At 37.1% G+C, this 18,076-nt stretch overlaps 1 protein-coding gene across 9 annotated transcripts in view; it reads right to left on the reverse strand.

Moving 5' to 3' along the window:
* The window catches only part of RAPGEF6 (Rap guanine nucleotide exchange factor 6), a 217,024-nt gene that overhangs the window by 21,661 nt on the left and 177,287 nt on the right, over positions 1 to 18,076 (reverse strand). For 6 of the 9 annotated variants that reach the window (XM_040241776.1, XM_040241780.1, XM_040241774.1 and 3 more), the window contains 4 exons: positions 17,457 to 17,840; positions 6,968 to 7,179; positions 2,712 to 2,835; positions 442 to 465 (listed from right to left, as the gene is read on the reverse strand). In XM_040241776.1, coding sequence (XP_040097710.1) covers positions 442 to 465; positions 2,712 to 2,835; positions 6,968 to 7,179; positions 17,457 to 17,840 — 744 coding nt within the window. The remainder of the gene's footprint in view (positions 1 to 441; positions 466 to 2,711; positions 2,836 to 6,967; positions 7,180 to 17,456; positions 17,841 to 18,076) is intronic. The other 3 variants (XM_040241778.1, XM_040241777.1, XM_040241783.1) reach the window with 1 other exon arrangement.

Consider the following 18,076-nt stretch of genomic DNA (forward strand, 5'->3'; position numbering starts at 1 on the left):
TCAGACTATCACCAACAATGAATTAGAATCCACTATAGTGAGCTCTAGGAATTAGGACAATTCTGTCTTCCCCAATTGTACCATGGGAATACCAGTATCTATTTCACAGAGCAGCTACAGAATTCAATAATTCATATAGAGTGCTTAGAAAAGTATATAGGAAGCACACAACAATATATGCTATCATCATCATAAAACTGACCCCGCTAAATTAAAATCTAAAGGGACTTACGGGATGTCAATAATGGAAAAGTAGAGGGAGAAAAAAGCTAGTTCTATCACTATTTTCTCCTTGTTAGCAAAAGGCATTTGGTCAGGAACGTAGGTTGACAGGGTTAATAGAACACATGCTACTTTACGTGCGTGCATTAATGAAGAGGATGCAGGATGCGTTAAGAGCTGAGCAGCCTTCACCCCAGTTGCATTCATCTCTACACTTACCCCAGACTCCGCCACCTCTTCTTCCTGTAAGCAAGAGCCACAAACATTGAAGCGTGTGTTGAATAGGAAAGCACAGAGAAAAGACAACAGGTGAAAGTCAGAGAAACTATGGAGACAGACCAGAACAGAAAAATTTTACTAGAAAAAAATGGTAGCTTAACAGTAAAATGACTTTAATGGAATACAAGGTGGTAAAATGAATTATGACATGTACTGAAGGCCAAAAAACTCCACAATATTTAAAAGTGTGCTTTTAGACCAATTATGTTTTTAATACCTAATTAATTTAGAGGCTTATGTTAATAACAAGCTTAACGGAAAAATATTTATTACAAGTTTCCAGGGAAACTTTAAAAGAAAGAATAGAACTTTTGAATTTTTTTCAAAGGTATTTTTGAGCCATTCATTTAAGTCAGAGAATGAAATTACAAGGAACATAAAGATTTATAATTTCATTTTTAAGTACAGAAATTTCTCTGACAATGTATTTGTTCAAGAAATCTTGAACAAAGCCAACTTAAAATGTAAGTATATCATGAAAATCTTTATGATCCTGTATCTCCTTATACTATAATTGGGCTGAATCAAGATTCTTTATAACGTTTTTATTCTCATTTTTGGGGCACTTTCCTCTCTACCACCTGATTGGGCTGAGCATATCCCAGGCTTGTACCCAATAAGCTCCAGCTGTGGCCAGCCCCAAATCTGTTTTTTCAGTCAGCACACTGACTACTGTTGCGTTACTTTGTCCACACTATATATCACCAAAATGGCCAAATATTTGCTTAAAGAAAGCTACATGTTTCAGTACTAGCTGACAAAATCAATTTAGGAAAAGCTCAGTCTAATCTAACTATAAATGTTTTATTTTTTCCTATACTGTATTCTACTCTAGGCTAGGCCATTCAACGGAACAGTGAAGTTTATTGATTTTCTCCTTTGCTCATTTCTGAGGTACCTAGAAAATCATCAACTGGTCTGGCAGGCTCACAAATTCATTCAGGAACCAGGCTGCTAAAATACATGAGTAGACGGATGTCTGTGTAAGGTAACAGGGAGTGGTGGAGCCACTGTACAGGGACATATAACAGAAACAAAAACTCAGAAACAAAGAAACAAACAAATCCTCCAGGTTTGCTTTGGTCCCTGGTTCTTAAGTCTTCTGCTTCTACGCTGCTGAGCAATGGCACCTCTCATTACATGCAGTGACTCTCAGGGGCAAAAGTGGGCAACTGGGTAGGGATGAGGAGATATGACACACTCCTTCCTTCATATTTTGAGAATTTCTAAACTAGAGCAACCATCAGGTCAACGACTCCTAAAACCAGACTCCTGAACTGTTGTTTAAACAAAACAAAAATTAAAAAAACAATCCTGACATATGCTGATTCTATCTGGTTACAAACAACTCCATGTCTAACTTTTTGTTTCCTTAGCAGACTGTATTTCTTTTAAGCCACTGAAATTGTGTCTGTCTGGCAAACATTTCATTTTTAAAGTCCTTAGGTACTATACACACAGGCCCAGAAGAAAATTGGATAAAAAATTAAAACCCTAGTATCTTTTCATCCTAAAAATTACTAGGAAAAATAATTTCAGTTTTATATAATTTGAGGAGGCATTTGTTACTACATGAAAGGTGAATTTTAAAAAGCATTCATAGAAGATCAGGTTAATAGTGAACACAATATTTTCATTTTTATTAAAGATACAGTATCCCTAAATCTGCACTTTCTAAACTGCTAAAGAATTTACATAAGCACCATGACTTGAGACAAAGAAATATATTTTAGAAGAATAAAGTAGAACTTATATAGATATGGAACTTTAAAAATATTCAATAAAAATCAAAGACATGCAGACTAGTACTTCACACATTTGGTTAGAACCAGATGAAAGTGTCTGTTTTCTCTGATAACTTCAGTAAAGATCAGCAACTTACTTATATTTAAGTTAGATGACATTTTAAGTAACAATAACAATACAAAACTATCTATGTACTCAAAAAAATTAATAGAGAAGTAGGGTTCAAATCTCAGTAATTTATGTCATCCTGGACACATTATCTAACTGCTCTGAGCTTCAGTTTCTTTGTATGTAAAGGGCAGGCCAATACTACCAACCTTTAAAGGTTTTTATAATACACTATTATTTGAGATTGACATCTATAAAGCACTTAATACAGTGCACAATAAAAGGCAGATGGTCAGTAAATGAAAAAGATCACTTTCAATGCCACTCTGTAACACTTACACACTTCAATGCCATACCTCTGTCGGAACATCATAGCTGGATCCATGTTAGCAGAAGTCATTCGAACAACCTGACGAATTTCCTTGGCAATCATTCTGAGTTTCTCAAAATTTACCAAACCATCAACTTTGGAATAATTTCCTATAGAATGAAAGTAATTTTTTTAACTCCCCAAATTAAAATATCTATATAAAGGTAGCAGAAGTCAAGTCATTATTCCTGGAGGCACAAATCAGAACCTTTATCAAACTGCCACTTTTGGATTTAAGAATTGATAAACCCATATATGGTTTAATCCCACTCCCAAGGAATGACCTAATGGGAGGAATTCTATTCCAATGGAAATAATGATTACGAATATTGTAAAGTGATAAACTGTGTATAGCTTCTAAAAGCCATTTCTTCATTGCATTACAGGCACACCTAGTAAAAACTGCAGCTCCTCAATTCTAGCTCTCCAGACGCTCGGCTCACTCAGGCAGGTACCTGCATCTATTTTTTTTGGCAGCAAAGTTAATAAGCACTTGAAAACTTAGGTTTCCACCAGGGGTCATAAAGAGTAACCTTTGGGCTTACCTAGTCCAGTATGGTTGCTACGGTTTACAATGATTTAAAAAATTGTAAAATGAGTTGTCAACACTTAAGAAGTGGAAGGCATGCCATTAAAATAAGAATTTCTGCCTTATGTGGAAGAAAAAGAGAGCGGATGGTATGTGAAGTGGTAATAATTAGTTATAATTAAGAGAGGGGTGGCTCATAGGGACAGACATCTGCAAGTCTACCATGCACATGTCCTTCCCCAGAATTTGAATTTACAATCATGACTGTAACCATTAAATACAAATTTCCTTGTTCATAAGTTACATAATTTTTGTTTGTTTTATTAAGTAGTTCTCTGAGAAAAAAATTCATACAACTTTCAAAATGGTCTGCTTTTCTCTGACAAGAACAGGAATGACACCAGACTTAACCCACACATGGGCTTATGCAGTTCAAACCACAAGGAAAAAAATTATATGTTCAAAGGGTAATCTAACTGTCTTTTTTCCACACCTGTCTTTAACACTTGGTGTGACCCCATTTATTTCCCATTGTGGGCCCTGAGGTTTCTCTGTGGAACACCAAGTCCCTGAAGCCAAGATGGAAAAAGACATGGGTCTGAACACACGTGGGCTCCCTTTTTGTAGTAAATGGTACCCATCTATTGGACATATAAACTGTTCAGGGTCTCAAAATGAGATGGAAACAAAATGACAATGCAAAATACTTTCAAGTCATATAAACATGTTTTGAGGGAACATGTAAGAAAATATATATTTAAAGCCTCTAGTAATATTTTCTTAAGAAAAAGTAATAATGAAATTAGGGGCAGTATAATTAGTTAATTGGTACAACACACCTGATGAGAAGAGTTCGAAAAGTTCAACAAAAATAGAAGAAATACGTTGAGTCATAAAAAAAGCTGTCAAGGCAGTGAGGATCTGAAGAAATAATGAGGACATGTGGCAAGTCGAGCATTTCCAGTGCTCCACCTACAGGCCTCTGCTGATTTCAGAAAAGTGATCCTGAGCCGCAAAACTGAGCAGTGCCACCCTGACTTCTGAAGTTAGGGAACAACTGAGTTTAGATAAATCTTCAGTTCTTTGGGCTGGGGTCTTTAAGAGATACACACACACAGACACACACACACGTATATCCTGGAACTAAAGATTAACAAAATGTAGACTGGATAAAAGTTCAGTGTTACATTATCTCAAAATGTGAAAATGGTTTAAAGTGATTTTTGGGTTGCTAGCACTCCTAGCTGCCTGGCAGAATCAAGTTTTAATTCTCTCTGGAGAAAGAGAATATTGTCTGAAATCCTAGATTATTTCTGTAATTTTTTTTATATACAACATCCATTTGGCCAAAAATAACCAGGTACATTTGGTGAAAATTTAACATGATTGAAATGCAAGGGAAAAAAAAAGACAACAGAAAGACTCATTAAAAAAAAAAAAAACCACACACCTAGATTACAGAGTTACTAGAGACAGACATTAAAGTAACTGGTGAATATGTGCAAGGTTATAAAAAACAACACTGACAACTCTGGTAGAAAATATGAAGATAAAAAATGAACTTAAATTTTAAGTCTGGGGGGAAAGCCCAATAACTGAAATAAGGAATATGATGTTGAATTTAACAGTAAGTCAGACATAGCTGAAGAAATAATTTAAAAACTGGGTATTAGCCTAGGAGAAAATTCCAGAATAAGTAAAAATATCCAGATGAGACAAAATCAAAGTGCTGTACACAGTTGTATAATAGCAAAACTAGAGAAAAACAGAGATAGAGAGAAGAGAATATTTTCAAGCAGCTATTAAAGGAGGGTAGATTATTGTCAAACAAACAACAAATAAGACTGACAGTTGACTTCTAAAAATAACAGTGGAAGTCAGGAGATAATTTTGTTATCTTAAAATGTTGAAAGATAACTGCCAATCAAAATTGTACCTTAAGAATATTAATTAAAGACTTTTTTTAGATAAACAAAAACTAAGATCTTATCACCAGTAGACTTACACATAAGAAAATAATAATCAGTGTTCTTACAGGGAGAAAAATCCTCAACCACAGGCAAACTCTGAAATTCAGGAAGGGGAAAAAACAGTAATAATATCATCACACTAAATAAATATCAACTTTACTAACCAATATTAGTACCAAGTGGGATTTAAAGGATGGCAACAACTGTATATAAATCGAGAGGTGACAGAATGGGCATTTGAATGGTCCAAGTTCTTGTACTGCCTGACACACAGAAAAGTACTAATGAATACTACTCAAATTAGTATAAGTATCAATGTTGTAATGTATAGTGTAACACTAGAAAATTAGCAAAATAGTGTGCAGTCAGCAAGTTAATGGAGGACAAATACCACTCACAAAAAAAACAATTAAGAAGAGTATAAACTACACGGCTGACTCAGTGGACATGAGTTTGAGCAAGCTCCAGGGTTTGGCAATGGACAGGGAAGCCTAGCATGCTGCAGTCCATGGGGTCAAAGAGTCAGACACAACTGAGCGACTGAACTGAGACTACATGGCAAAAGACTAATAAATTAGGTTTTTAAAACTCAAAACGTGTTGTTCATCAGAAGATAATCTTAAGAGAGCCAAAGGCAAGTCATACTATATATATATATATATATACACACACACACACGGGACTTACACAAAATCTTTAAAAGGTGTATTAGAGAAAGAGAACCTTATGAAATATAGGCAAGAAATTGAACTGAATGGATAAAAGAGGACAAATAAATACACAGAAGGGTGTCCAGCCACATTAGTAATCAGAGAAATGAACATTAAATCACATTAAGATATAATTACACACCTACTGAAATGGGTAGAAATAAAAAGAATGAATTGACCAGGTACTGGAGACAGCAAGGAATAGCAAGAATGTTCGTGTCACTGCCAGTGTTCCACTTTAGTGGATTAACACCAAACTGTCTCCCAAAGTTGATTGTATGAATATTCATAAGTTTCACTGTGAATTATATTGAACAAAAATGCATGTGTACTATGAGATATGTGAAAGAATATTCACAGCAGCATTATTTGTAACGAGTAAACAGTGGACACTATCAAATGCTCATCAACAGATTGAATGAATCCACTGTATTGCATTTATGTAATGCAATGTCAAATAGTTTTGAATAATGAATTACAACTGTACTCAAAAACATGCAAGAATCTCATCACTCAAGTCTAATGTTCACCAAAATAATCCAGAAGCCAAACCAAAAACTAAAAAAACAAATATACTCTGTGGACATATAAAGCTCAAGAGCAGGTAAAACCACCATATTAGAAGTCGACACAAGTATCTTTGGGGAAGATGAAGGTGGTAACTGGAAAGGGGCACAAGTGGGGCTGCTGGAAGGGAGGCAATGTTTTTTCTTGACTGGGTGTTGGTTACCTGGGTGTTTGCTTTGTCATAATCCATTAAGTTGTTCACTTGTTTGCGGTACTTTTCGGTATGTGTTCAGTAACTAAAAAAAGAAGTTGGGAGTCTGATCTTGGTTATGTGTGAATTGCATTGGGTAAACACCGACATCTATTCTTATCAATAATGTGGGTTTTTCCTAAGATTTACTACATTTAATTGGGTAAAGCTTTTAGTGACTTATAATCAATAAACTGAAAAAAATATTAAATACATTATAATTCTGTAGAATTAGCTGAAGTTAAGCATGCTAATTTTCAAGTAACTTTCAAATACCTTCATGTAGAAATGTCATATCTTTCTTGACAACAGGAAAGAGTGGAATAATTGGAGGTTGCATGCTTTGACTACTAAGAATATTTCTGTATTTTGCCATGTTTCTTGATGGATCAAAAAGGTCTTGCAGATCTTGGAAGTGTTTCTCATACTTGCTTGGTAACTTTTCCCAAGTACCTCTGAGTCGTGCTACAGATGCCAAGTTCAAACCACTGCCGAAGATGAGAATAAAAACATTAAAAAGAGGCTTGCAAGAGAGGCAGGACGCAGGTCAGCTAAGTGTATAAACCAGTTTTTTTGAATGAAGCTAAAAAAAGTAGACACATTTTATATAAACAGTAGAACCATATAAATAAATAAATAAAAGGGACTCCTTGATCTTAAAACAAGAAAAACTTTCTTCAAAGGAACTACATTATGTGCCAATGGTTGTATATAGCCTTTTTTTAAGGGTGCATGTAAATGACAAATATGGTAAATCCATTAAACATACATTTAACTTAAAAATAAACTTCAAGCATCGCAATGTTTTTGTATGTTTTACTTAGAAATAATTTTATGGAGACATTATTTATTTGAACGTGGTATAAGTGATAACAAGTGCTATATAAATGTAAGTGAGTCAAGTTCTGAGACTGAAAACCTTCTTTCTTTGAGATTTTGGCCATTCATGTCCCTGATTTCAATACTTCCACAGGTTCTAACCCTGTTGTCTGTCAGGTGTCTATATACTCAATGTCTCTTTTGTTCTTGGCTACCTTACTTTTACCTATACCACAGAATTTAAAATGTTCTCTTGATTTATGATTTTAAACTGTGGAATTAGGATATCTTTGTTCCCTCTGTCTCTCAGAAATCATCTCAAAAACTATAAGGATGAAAAAGAGAAATGCAGATTTCATTTCCACCAAAACTTAAAGAGATATGTGTAACTCCTAAACACATTAGAATGGCTATCAAAAAATAGTCAAGTCAAATCTCAAGTCAAATCTAAGTATGCAAATGCTGAAAATGGAGGCCTGCAGCTGAAGATTTCAACGAAAGCTGTAAACAAACGATAGCGCTCCAAAGCAGGTAACTTACTCCAAAGGCAAAACCAGCAATCCCCTATTTGGAACAACAAAGCAGGGTCCATAGACTGATAGAATTAGGAAGGGGCTGGACTCTTTTTCTTCACCAGGGAATGTCAGGAAAAGTAAGATTTAAAACAGTGTATGCAGTGATATAACATCTTGGCAAGAAGCAGTTTAATAGTGACACAAGACAGCAGAGAGAAACTGAGTCGTAAGCAGTCATAAAACTGTGTATCTCCATTTGCTGGAGAGTAGTTAAGGGTAAAAAAAAAATTCACATACAAGCTCTATTTCTGCTAGCCTGGAATAATTCCCTGGCTCCTCTCCCATATGAATCTCCTGCAGATAAGATGGTATAGGAAAACTCATGTCCTTCAAAAACAAGGAATGAATAAAGGAGCCATAACATGCTGCTACGAGGAAAAACACAGACCATAAAGAATCCGACAATAAAAACTGGAACTGACTAATGACCCTAGTATCCACGATTCAAATGAATTAATAAAGTAAACAGAACAAAGAAGTGATATAAGAGTTTAGGGAAAATATTTATTGATTTAAAAAATTAACAAGTTCAGGAAAAATTGGAAGAAAAACCACAACTATCAGAAAAATGAAGGCAATACTAGAACCTACATAAAAGAAAAAGATACTGCTAAAATCTTGAGCAAGTATCTTAAAAGGACTGACAAAAGCAATCAATGGAAATGGTCAGAGTTGAGAAGAATGACAGAGAAAACGGGCTTCCCTGGTGGCTCAGATGGTAAAGACTCTGCCTGCAGTGCAGCAGACCTGGGTATGATCCCTGGGTCAGGAAGTTCCTGGAGAGGGAAACAGCATCCCACTCCAGTATTCTTGCCTGGAGAATCCCATGGACAGAGGAGCCTGGCGGGCTACAGTCCATGGGGTTGAAAAGAGTCGGACACGACTGAGTGACTAACACTTTCACTTTCTTTTCAAAGAAAAAATAATGGATATGGAAGACAAAGGCAATCTAAAATTTATATAACTGGTATCCTTGAAGCAGGAAACAAAAATAATGGAACTGAAAAAAATCTTCAAAAGTATAATTTGAGAAAACCATCCAGGAACAAAAGAACTTAATCTATAGAATAGGTACCACAGTTTCAGAGAACTTGACACAGAACTAAATGAGATGTAGAAACATCCATGTGAAGGTAAATGACTTAAGAGATAAGGGAATAAAATGCGAAGTAAACTCTGAAACCTGCACAACTATATAAAACACTAGTTGTAGAGCAATTATCTATGAGGTTCCCAAGAAATAACATGTTAGAAAAGAACTTTAAAGCCAGATAAAGTGACAGCAAAGTTCAAAAGCAACAGAAAAATATTCTGAATATGCTTAGGATATATCATTTCCAAAAAGCATTTTTAAGAAATCACTAGAAAACAAAATTCAATCAGGAGATAAGGGGAGAGAGTGATGTCAACATTATAGTGTCATAAGACATCCCTACTCCAACAACAAAAATTCAGCATCTATCCATGAACAGTGGGACCCAGAAACATGGACCAAGGGACTGGAGAGGAGACTTACCCACCAGTGTACTGGGTAATAGGCAGGCAGATTTGGGTATGGGAGTGGGGAATCTAGAGGAGACTATGAAATGGTTCTGGCCCCTTTCAGCTATGGATTGGGAACATATGCAGAACACTGACTTGGGTGGTCACCTTCAGACAAGAGGGACTTTGTGAAGTCCAGGTTTCCAGAGGAGAAGTTTGAGCACTCCGCTGAAGTAGACCAGAACAGAAGAGTGTGAGTGCAATGGGATAGGAACAGCTTGACTTTGTTGGCATCACTCCTCACCCAAGGAAGCATTATTGTTGTTGTTCAGTTGCTTAGTCATGTCCGACTCTTTGCGACCCCATGACTGCAGCACGCCAGGCTTCCTGTCCTTCACCACCTCCCGGAGCTTGCTCAAAATCATGTCCATAGAGTTGGTGATGCCATCCAAGCATCTCCTCCTCTGTTGGCCCTTCTCCTCCTGCCTTTGGTCTTTCCCAGCATTAGGGTCTTTTCTAATGAGTCGGCTCTTCTCATCAGGTGGCCAAAGTATTGAAGCTTCAGCATCAGTCCCTCCAATGAATATTCAGGATGATTTTCCTTAGGATTGACTGATTTGATCTTGCAGTCTAAGGGAGTCTCAAGAGTCTTCTCCAACACCACAGTTCAAAAGCATCAATTCTTTGGCACTCAGCCTTTTTTATGGTCCAAATCTCACAATTGTACATGACCACTGCAAAAACCACAGCTTTGACTATATAGGCCTTTGTCGGCTAAGTAACGTCTCTGCTTTCTAATATGTTGTCTAGGTGTGTCATAGCTATTCTTCCAAGGAGCAAGCATCTTTTAATTTCATGGCTGCAGTCACCATCTGCAGTGATTTTGGAGCCCAAGAAAATAAATTCTGTCACTGATTCCACATTTCCTCTTCTATTTGCCATGAATTTGATGGAACTGGATGCCATAATCTTAGTTTTTTGAATGTTGAGTTTTAAAGCCCACTTTTTCACTCTCCTCTTTCACCTTCATCAACAGGCTCTTTAGTTCCTCTTCACTTTCTGACATAAAGGTGATGTCATCTGCATATCTGAGGCTGTTGATCTTTCTCCCAGCAACCCTGATTCCAGCTTGTGCTTCATCCAGCCAGGTATTTCACATGATATATTTTGCATATAAGTTAAATAAGCAGGGTGACAATACACAGCCCTGATGTGCTCCTTTCCCAATTTGGAACCAGTCCTTTGTTCCATGTCCGGTTCTAACTCTTGCTTCTTGACCTGCACACAGGTTTTGCAAGAGGCAGGTAAGGTGGTCTGGTAGTCCCATCTCTTTAAGAATTTTCTGGTATGTTGTGATCCATACAGTCAAAGGCTTTAGTGTAGTCAATGAAGCAGAAGTAGATGCTTTTCTGGAATTCTCTTCCTTTATCTATGATCCAATGGAGGCTGGCAATTTGACCTCTGGTTCCTCTGCCTTTTCTAAATCCAGCTTGAATATCTGAAAGTTCTCAGTTCACGTACTGTTGAAGCTCAACTTGGAGGATTTTGAGCATTATTTGCTAGAATGTGAAATGAGTGCAATTGTGTGGTAGTTTGCACATTCTTTGGCATTGCCCTTCTTTGGGACTGGAATGAAAACTGACCTTTTCCAGTCCTGTGGATACTGCTGAGTTTTCCAAATTTGCTGGCATGTTGAGTGCAGCACTTTAATACCACCATCTTTTAGGATTTCAAACAGTTCAGCTGGACTTCCATCACCTCCACTAGCTTCGCTCAGTGATGCTTCCTGAGGCCCACTTGACTTTGCACTCCAAGACGGCTGGCTCTAGGTGAGTGACTCCTACCATTGTGGTCATCTGGGTCGTTAGATCTTTTTAATATAGTTCTTCTGTGTATTCTTGCCACCTATTCTTAATAGCTTTTTCTTCTGTTATATCCGTACCATTTCTGTCCTTTATTGTGCCCATCTTACCATGAAATGTACCCTTGATATCTCTAATTTTCTTGAAGAGATCTCTAGTCTTTCCCATTCTAATATTTTCCTTTATTTCTTTGCATTGTTCACTTAGGAAGGCTTTCTTATCTCTCCTTGCTTCTCTGTGCAACTCTGCATTCAGATGGGTATATCATTCCTTTTCTCCTTTGCTTTTTGTGAAAGGCAAAGCAAAAAGCAAGGAAGCATAACTCAAGCCTAAACTAGATGGCTCTTGATCTCTCCAACAGGGGAAAGGGAGAGCAAGTTGGGAATGTCTGGCTGCTCAAGCCATGTGGGGTGTTGCTAAAGACACTCATTCTCTCTTCCAGCATCCAGAACACTAAAGTGGGAGCTCCATGAGTGGGAGGAGGGAACAGATCAGAAGAGTAGCATGTAAGATTCCAAAAGGATATTAAAGGAATGAGGTTTCTGCTAACTGCCTCTGGATTCCAACAGGAAGCCCATCCAGAAGACACAGAAAGTGAGTGTTAGCTGCTCAGTCATGTCTGACTCTTTGCGACCCTAAGGACTGTAGGCCACCAGGCTCCCCTGTCCCTGGGATTCTCCAGGCAATAATACTGGTGTGGGTTGCCATTCACTTCTCCAGGGAATCTTCCCGACCCAAGAATTGAACCCAGGTCTCCTATTTCAGGCAGATTCTTCACCATCTAAGCCACTAGGGAAGCTCCCCAGGAGACACAGGAAAACCTCAACTGTAAATCCTCCTGATGTACCCAAGAGTAACTGCAGCTCACTGTGCTCAAACCCACACCTTCCACCCTTCTGCTACTGGCTTCCTGTGCAAGGTCCCAAAAGAAAGCTCTGGAAGAGAGGAAAAACATACAGAAAACAGGTTGGAATCTGTGGGTGAAGAAGAAACCACAAATCTGAGCTGTAGCACTACCTTTAGGAAAATAAAAGAGACATACTGGCATCTGACATGGTACATCCTAGGATACAGAGAAAACATACAAGCTTCAGAATTCTGCCCAAGAGGGAACAAGAAGCCTGGAGCAGGTGTATGCACACAATGCCAGAGAGAAAGTCTTAGAATCTGTATTAGGAATGACAAAAGGATTTTTTTCTCCTGAAGGCAACTCATAAAAATTAGAGAAGATGAAAGCAATTTCAAATGCAGAAAAAGCAATGCAAAACTCCCTGAAACATGAAAAAATAAGGAAACATGACATCACCAAAAGTTCACAATAATCTTCCAGTAATCAAAGACACGGCAATCCATAATTTACCTAATAAAGAATTAAAAATAGGTGTTTCAAGAAAACTCAATCAGCTATAAGAAAACAGAAAGATGAGTCAGTGAAATCAGAAAAACAATATATAATCAAAATACAGACATCACAAGAAAGAACCATGTGAGTACTCTGGAATGGAAGAATTCAGTGAATGAAATGAAAAAAAAAATTGCAATAAAGAGTAGCAACATCAAGTAGACCAAAGAGAAGGAAAAATCATAAATGATAGGAACTTTGAAATAACTCAGTGTGAGGAGGAAAAAAAGCATGAAAAAAAGAAAAAAATGAAGAAAGACAATGAAGAGAGAAAAGAAAAAGAATGAAGAAAGTTGGGAAACCACTATGGAAGAAAACCCAAAACACTCAAGATACAAACCCCTGGGGTTCCAGAGGGAGAAGTGAGGAGAAAGAAGACCACTAAAGAGGCACAGCTGAGAAATCTCCAAACCCGGGAAGAGGCCTCGACATCCAAGTTCATGAACCTAACAGATGACCCCATTATTTCAATCCAAGACAACTTTCTCCAAGACACATTATAATAAAACTGTCAATGTGAAAGAAAGAATTCTACAGGCAGGAAGAGAAAAGAAGACTGTAACTTACAAGGGAACTCCCGTTAAACTACCAGTAGACTTTTCAGCAGAGAACTTACAAGCAGGAGAGAGTGGACTAATACACTCAAAGTGCAGAAAGGGAAAAAGTATCAGTCAAGAGCACTCTATCTGGCAAAGTTATCCTAGAGAAATAGAAGACTTTCCCCAGAAATCAAGAGCAGAGAAGTTCATAATTACTAGATCTGCCTTGTAAGAAATGCTAAAAGAAGTTCTTAAAATGAAATGACACTGATAATGTGAAAACATGAAAATATACAACGCTCTGATAAACATAAGTATACAGTTAAAAAATACTCTCAACAATGAAATATGATGTCATAGTAACCACTAAACTAGAGAAAAAAGGTTAAATGACGAGAATATAAAAAACAACACTTGCTATTACAATCTGCAAATGAATACACTACATAAAAAGGCAAATTGTGACAATGAAAACATAAAGGAGGGGGTAGAGTTGTATGTGACTGGAATTTTATCAGTGTCAAATAGACTTACGTCTCTAAGAGGTTTCATGTAAGTGTCATGGTAACTAACCACAAAGCAAAAACCCACAGTGGCTTCACAAAAGGTGAAGAAAAGAAAATCAGAGCATACCACCAGGAAAAGTATCAGTTCACAAAGGAACACAGCAACAGAGTAAAGAAGAAAGAAGGGAATTACAAAACATCCAGGAAACAGTTCGATGGCAGCAGGAAGTGCTTACATAGCAATAGCTGCTCTAAGACCCCCCAGTAGTGCAGTGGGCAAGAATCCACCTGCCAGTGGTGGGGACTTGGATTTGATGCCTGGTCTGTGAGGATTCCACATGCTGCACAGTGGCTGGGCCTCAGTGCCACAACTACTGAGCCCATGCTCCAGAGCCGGGAGCCTCAGCCACTTAAATCTGCTCGCCCGAGGCCCACGGGCTCCAACGACTGAGTCTGCATGCTGCAACTCTGAAGCCCACGTGCCCAGAGCCTGTGCTCCGGAACAAGAGCAACCACCACAAGGAGAAGCCTACACACAGCAACAAAGTGCAGCCCCCACATGCTGCAACCAGGGAAAGCCCGCAAGTAGCAGAGATGACTAAGTCCAACCAAAAATAAATGAATAAATAATTTTTAATAATTACTCTAAATGTCAGTAGACTGAATTTTCCAATCAAATGGCACAATTACTGGTAAATAGAAAAAGATCCAACTATATACTGCCTACTCAGCTCAGCCCAAAGGATACAATCAGGTTCAAAGTGAAAGGATGCAAAACTATATTCAATGCAAATGGAAATCAAAAGAGAAGAGTGATTTATATCAGATAAAACAGACTTTAAGCCAAAAATGATAATACGAGACAAAGAAGGTCATTACATACTGATAAAGGGGCCATCTCAGCAAGACATAACAAGTGTAAATATGTATGCACTCAACAGCTCAGCACCTAAATATCTTAAAGCAAATACCAACAGATCTGAAAGGAGAAAAAAACAATATAGCAATAGCAAGGGACTTCAACACCACACTTTCAGCAATGCATCAATCACCCAGACAAAAATACCAACAAAGAAATGCTGTGGATTTCAGCCATACTCTAGATCAATGGACCTATCAGATGCCGGAAAGATTGAGGGCAAGAGGCCAAGGGGTCGACAAAGGATGAGATGATTGGGTGGCATCACTGACTCAATGGCCATGAGTTTGAGCAAACTCCGGGAGACAGTGAAGGACAGGGAAGCCTGGCGTGCTGCAGTCCATGGGGTCACAAACAGCTGGACACAACTGAGTGACTGAACAACAGATCCATAAAAGGGTATTCCATTCAATACCAGCAGAACACACATTCTTCTCAAGCATACACAGAAAATCTTTCAGGTTAGGTCATGTAGGCCAAAAACAAGTCTCAGCAAATTTAAGAAGACTGAAATCATACCAACTATCTTTTCTGACCACAATTTGTGAACTAGTTAGTAACAGCAAGAGGAAAAATAAAACATCTACAAATATATGGAAATTAAACAACACTCCCTTGAACAAACAATGGGTCAGAGAAATCAAAGAGGAAATTAAAATCTGGGGGATACTTCAAGAGCAGTTCCAGGACCTAAACTGATAATGAGCAGTTCCAGGACCTAATAATGACAAATTCCTCAAATAAATTACTTACCATATGTAACAAGAAAAAGGAGAAACTAAGCCCATTTGAGAAATAACAAAAATCCAAGTAGAAATAAATAAGAGATCAGAAAAAAACAATAGAAAAAATCAATGAAACTAAGAAAAAGTTATCGGAAACAATAAATAAAATTGACAATTCTTTGGCTAGACTTAGGAAAACGAGAACTCAAATAAATAAAACATGCTATAAATTCCAGTCATAGGTGACTGATTCACCTGTTTTATCTCAGCTGTAAAGTTAATATGTCCTTTATATCTTGTAATGCATTGCGATATAAAATGTAGGAATACTAAGCAATTAACTTCACATGAATTTAATGTTCATAACAAAACCAACCTAACCAAAACAAAGCTTCCTAACCAAAGGTCTGGCCTTTTTTATACCCGGCTTGGGGCTGCTCTCCTCCGTCCTCTCTCATTCTACTTCCTTGATTTTAATGACACTATCATAACTATGCTGTCTACTATCTCTTGTATTAGTACTCTAGTTCTTTGTTTGGACTCGCTTCTTTCCCCTCACCTTGAGGATGGCCTCTAAGACACGGTTTTTAGCCCTTTACCATATTCTTTGGACACTCTACACAGAGATCTCTTCTGGAGTCAATCAGGTATTTTGGGGGGTTTTGTTTGTTTTTTTAATGGAGTACTTCAAAACTGAGCTGGTAACTCTCAGGATTCTTTACTCCATGTTTCCTATACAAATAGTTTCAATTTCTAGCCTTCTAATTGTTTATCGATGGTGTCTGTATTCCCTTGTTTTAGACTCAGCTGTTAAAAACTGTGAGGTAGTTGGTGTAAGTCCTGAATTCCACAAATGAGAAATTGGTCTTCAGTCTTCTCTTGACACACCGCTACAACATGGAAGAGGCAAGATTCAAATACAGATGCACCTGATTCTAAAGGCCACTCTATTAATCTCTATTCAACACTTCTTCCACAATGTCTAGTTCTACTGCATCCACTGGTTAAATTTCATAAAGGAATTTTCTATTACCATGACAGATTTATGATTTAAAAGTTGCTATAAAGATTTTAATTTTATCTCTTGTGAGTACTAGAAAGAAATAATAATTAATTTTTGGGAGAGTGTGCATAGATGGGATTAGTTACAGTAGTTATTATGCTACCACATACAAGTACATGACCTTTAAAAGGACCACAATACTACTACCATCCACCTTTAAAATTAGACTTGTTTTAGGAGGAATCCTTCTATGATCAGCATTGTGCTGGATGAGGGTCAGAAAATAAAGTACCTACACCTAGATTCTCATAATAAGTGAAGAGAAGGAGGAAGGTTCCTAGAAGCTCATGTAACCACCCACACTTCCTGGGTTTATAAACTTTGAAGGATTTTCATAATTCTAATGGCCTAGCTTGTCTGTGTGGGAACACATTCAATGATACCTCATATAGTCTGTGAGAAACAGGAAGAGGTCACCAAATGGTTACCGTTATTATTGCTGCTGTGGTCACTTCAAAATAGCAGTTTTAAATTAGTGCATTAATATCAACAATTTGTAGTGCATTGACTTTTCACTGTCAAATCACAGTGAATCAGGTAATGCCTCATGCACAGTACAGAAGTCTGATGATAAAGACCAGGTATCGGGCATATATCCAAGAGCATATAATCCCTCACGGGGGAGAAATGAAGAACACTGGTTAGGGAACCACCTATACTTACCAAAATTGTTTAAGTGACTGAAAGATGGAAGAAACAAAAGAAGAAAAAACCAGTATCGCCAAAACAGAAAATATGTTCAATCTAATAACACTAATATAAAAATATATTTATTGAACTTTTCTTTTCCTGCTCATTTAATACCTAAGAAGAAAACCAGCTTCAAGTTCAGTATCATGACAAAATCCTACAGAAATATTTGTACAAACTTACCTTATTATTGCAAACATGGAATTGAAGTTCTTACATTCTCGACAATGAAGTGCAATTTTAATAAAATGTTTAATAATCTTCATTCGTTTAAGCTGATTTGATTCAGTTAAAATCTCTGAGGCAACCCAGAATGTCTCTTGGTTTACAATGTCTTCAAATTCTTTCAAGTGAGTATTTCCTGTTTTGGACTCTAACTTAAAAAGGTCGTCAATATATTCAGTAGGCTCAATATTACGAAATAAATCAAAGTCCCTCATTGACAGCTGAGTGGCCACCTCAATAGTACTTAGTTGTAGCATGGATAGCTGGCTTTCCTTAACTAGTTCTTGAGCATCTTCATCTGAACATAGGGTTTCTGTTTCCATATTATTTTTCAAATAATACCTAAAAGGAAAAAATTGCTTTTATAAGTGATTTCACATTTATAAGAGCACATTTCCTCTTTATCACTGCTGTCAAAACATCATTATACTGTTAATGACTTTTTGTCAGAAATGACAGCAGAATATTTATTTAGAGATAAAATGGAAAATTAACATTTTAAATGAGAAGACTTTGAAGAAGTTATTCTCTTATTCTACCATTTAACATCTATGAATTTAAAGTGTAAAAGTAATGTT

Source organism: Oryx dammah, unplaced genomic scaffold, assembly GCF_014754425.2.
Source record: "Oryx dammah isolate SB20612 unplaced genomic scaffold, SCBI_Odam_1.1 HiC_scaffold_5, whole genome shotgun sequence".
Taxonomy (NCBI): Eukaryota; Metazoa; Chordata; class Mammalia; order Artiodactyla; family Bovidae; genus Oryx; species Oryx dammah.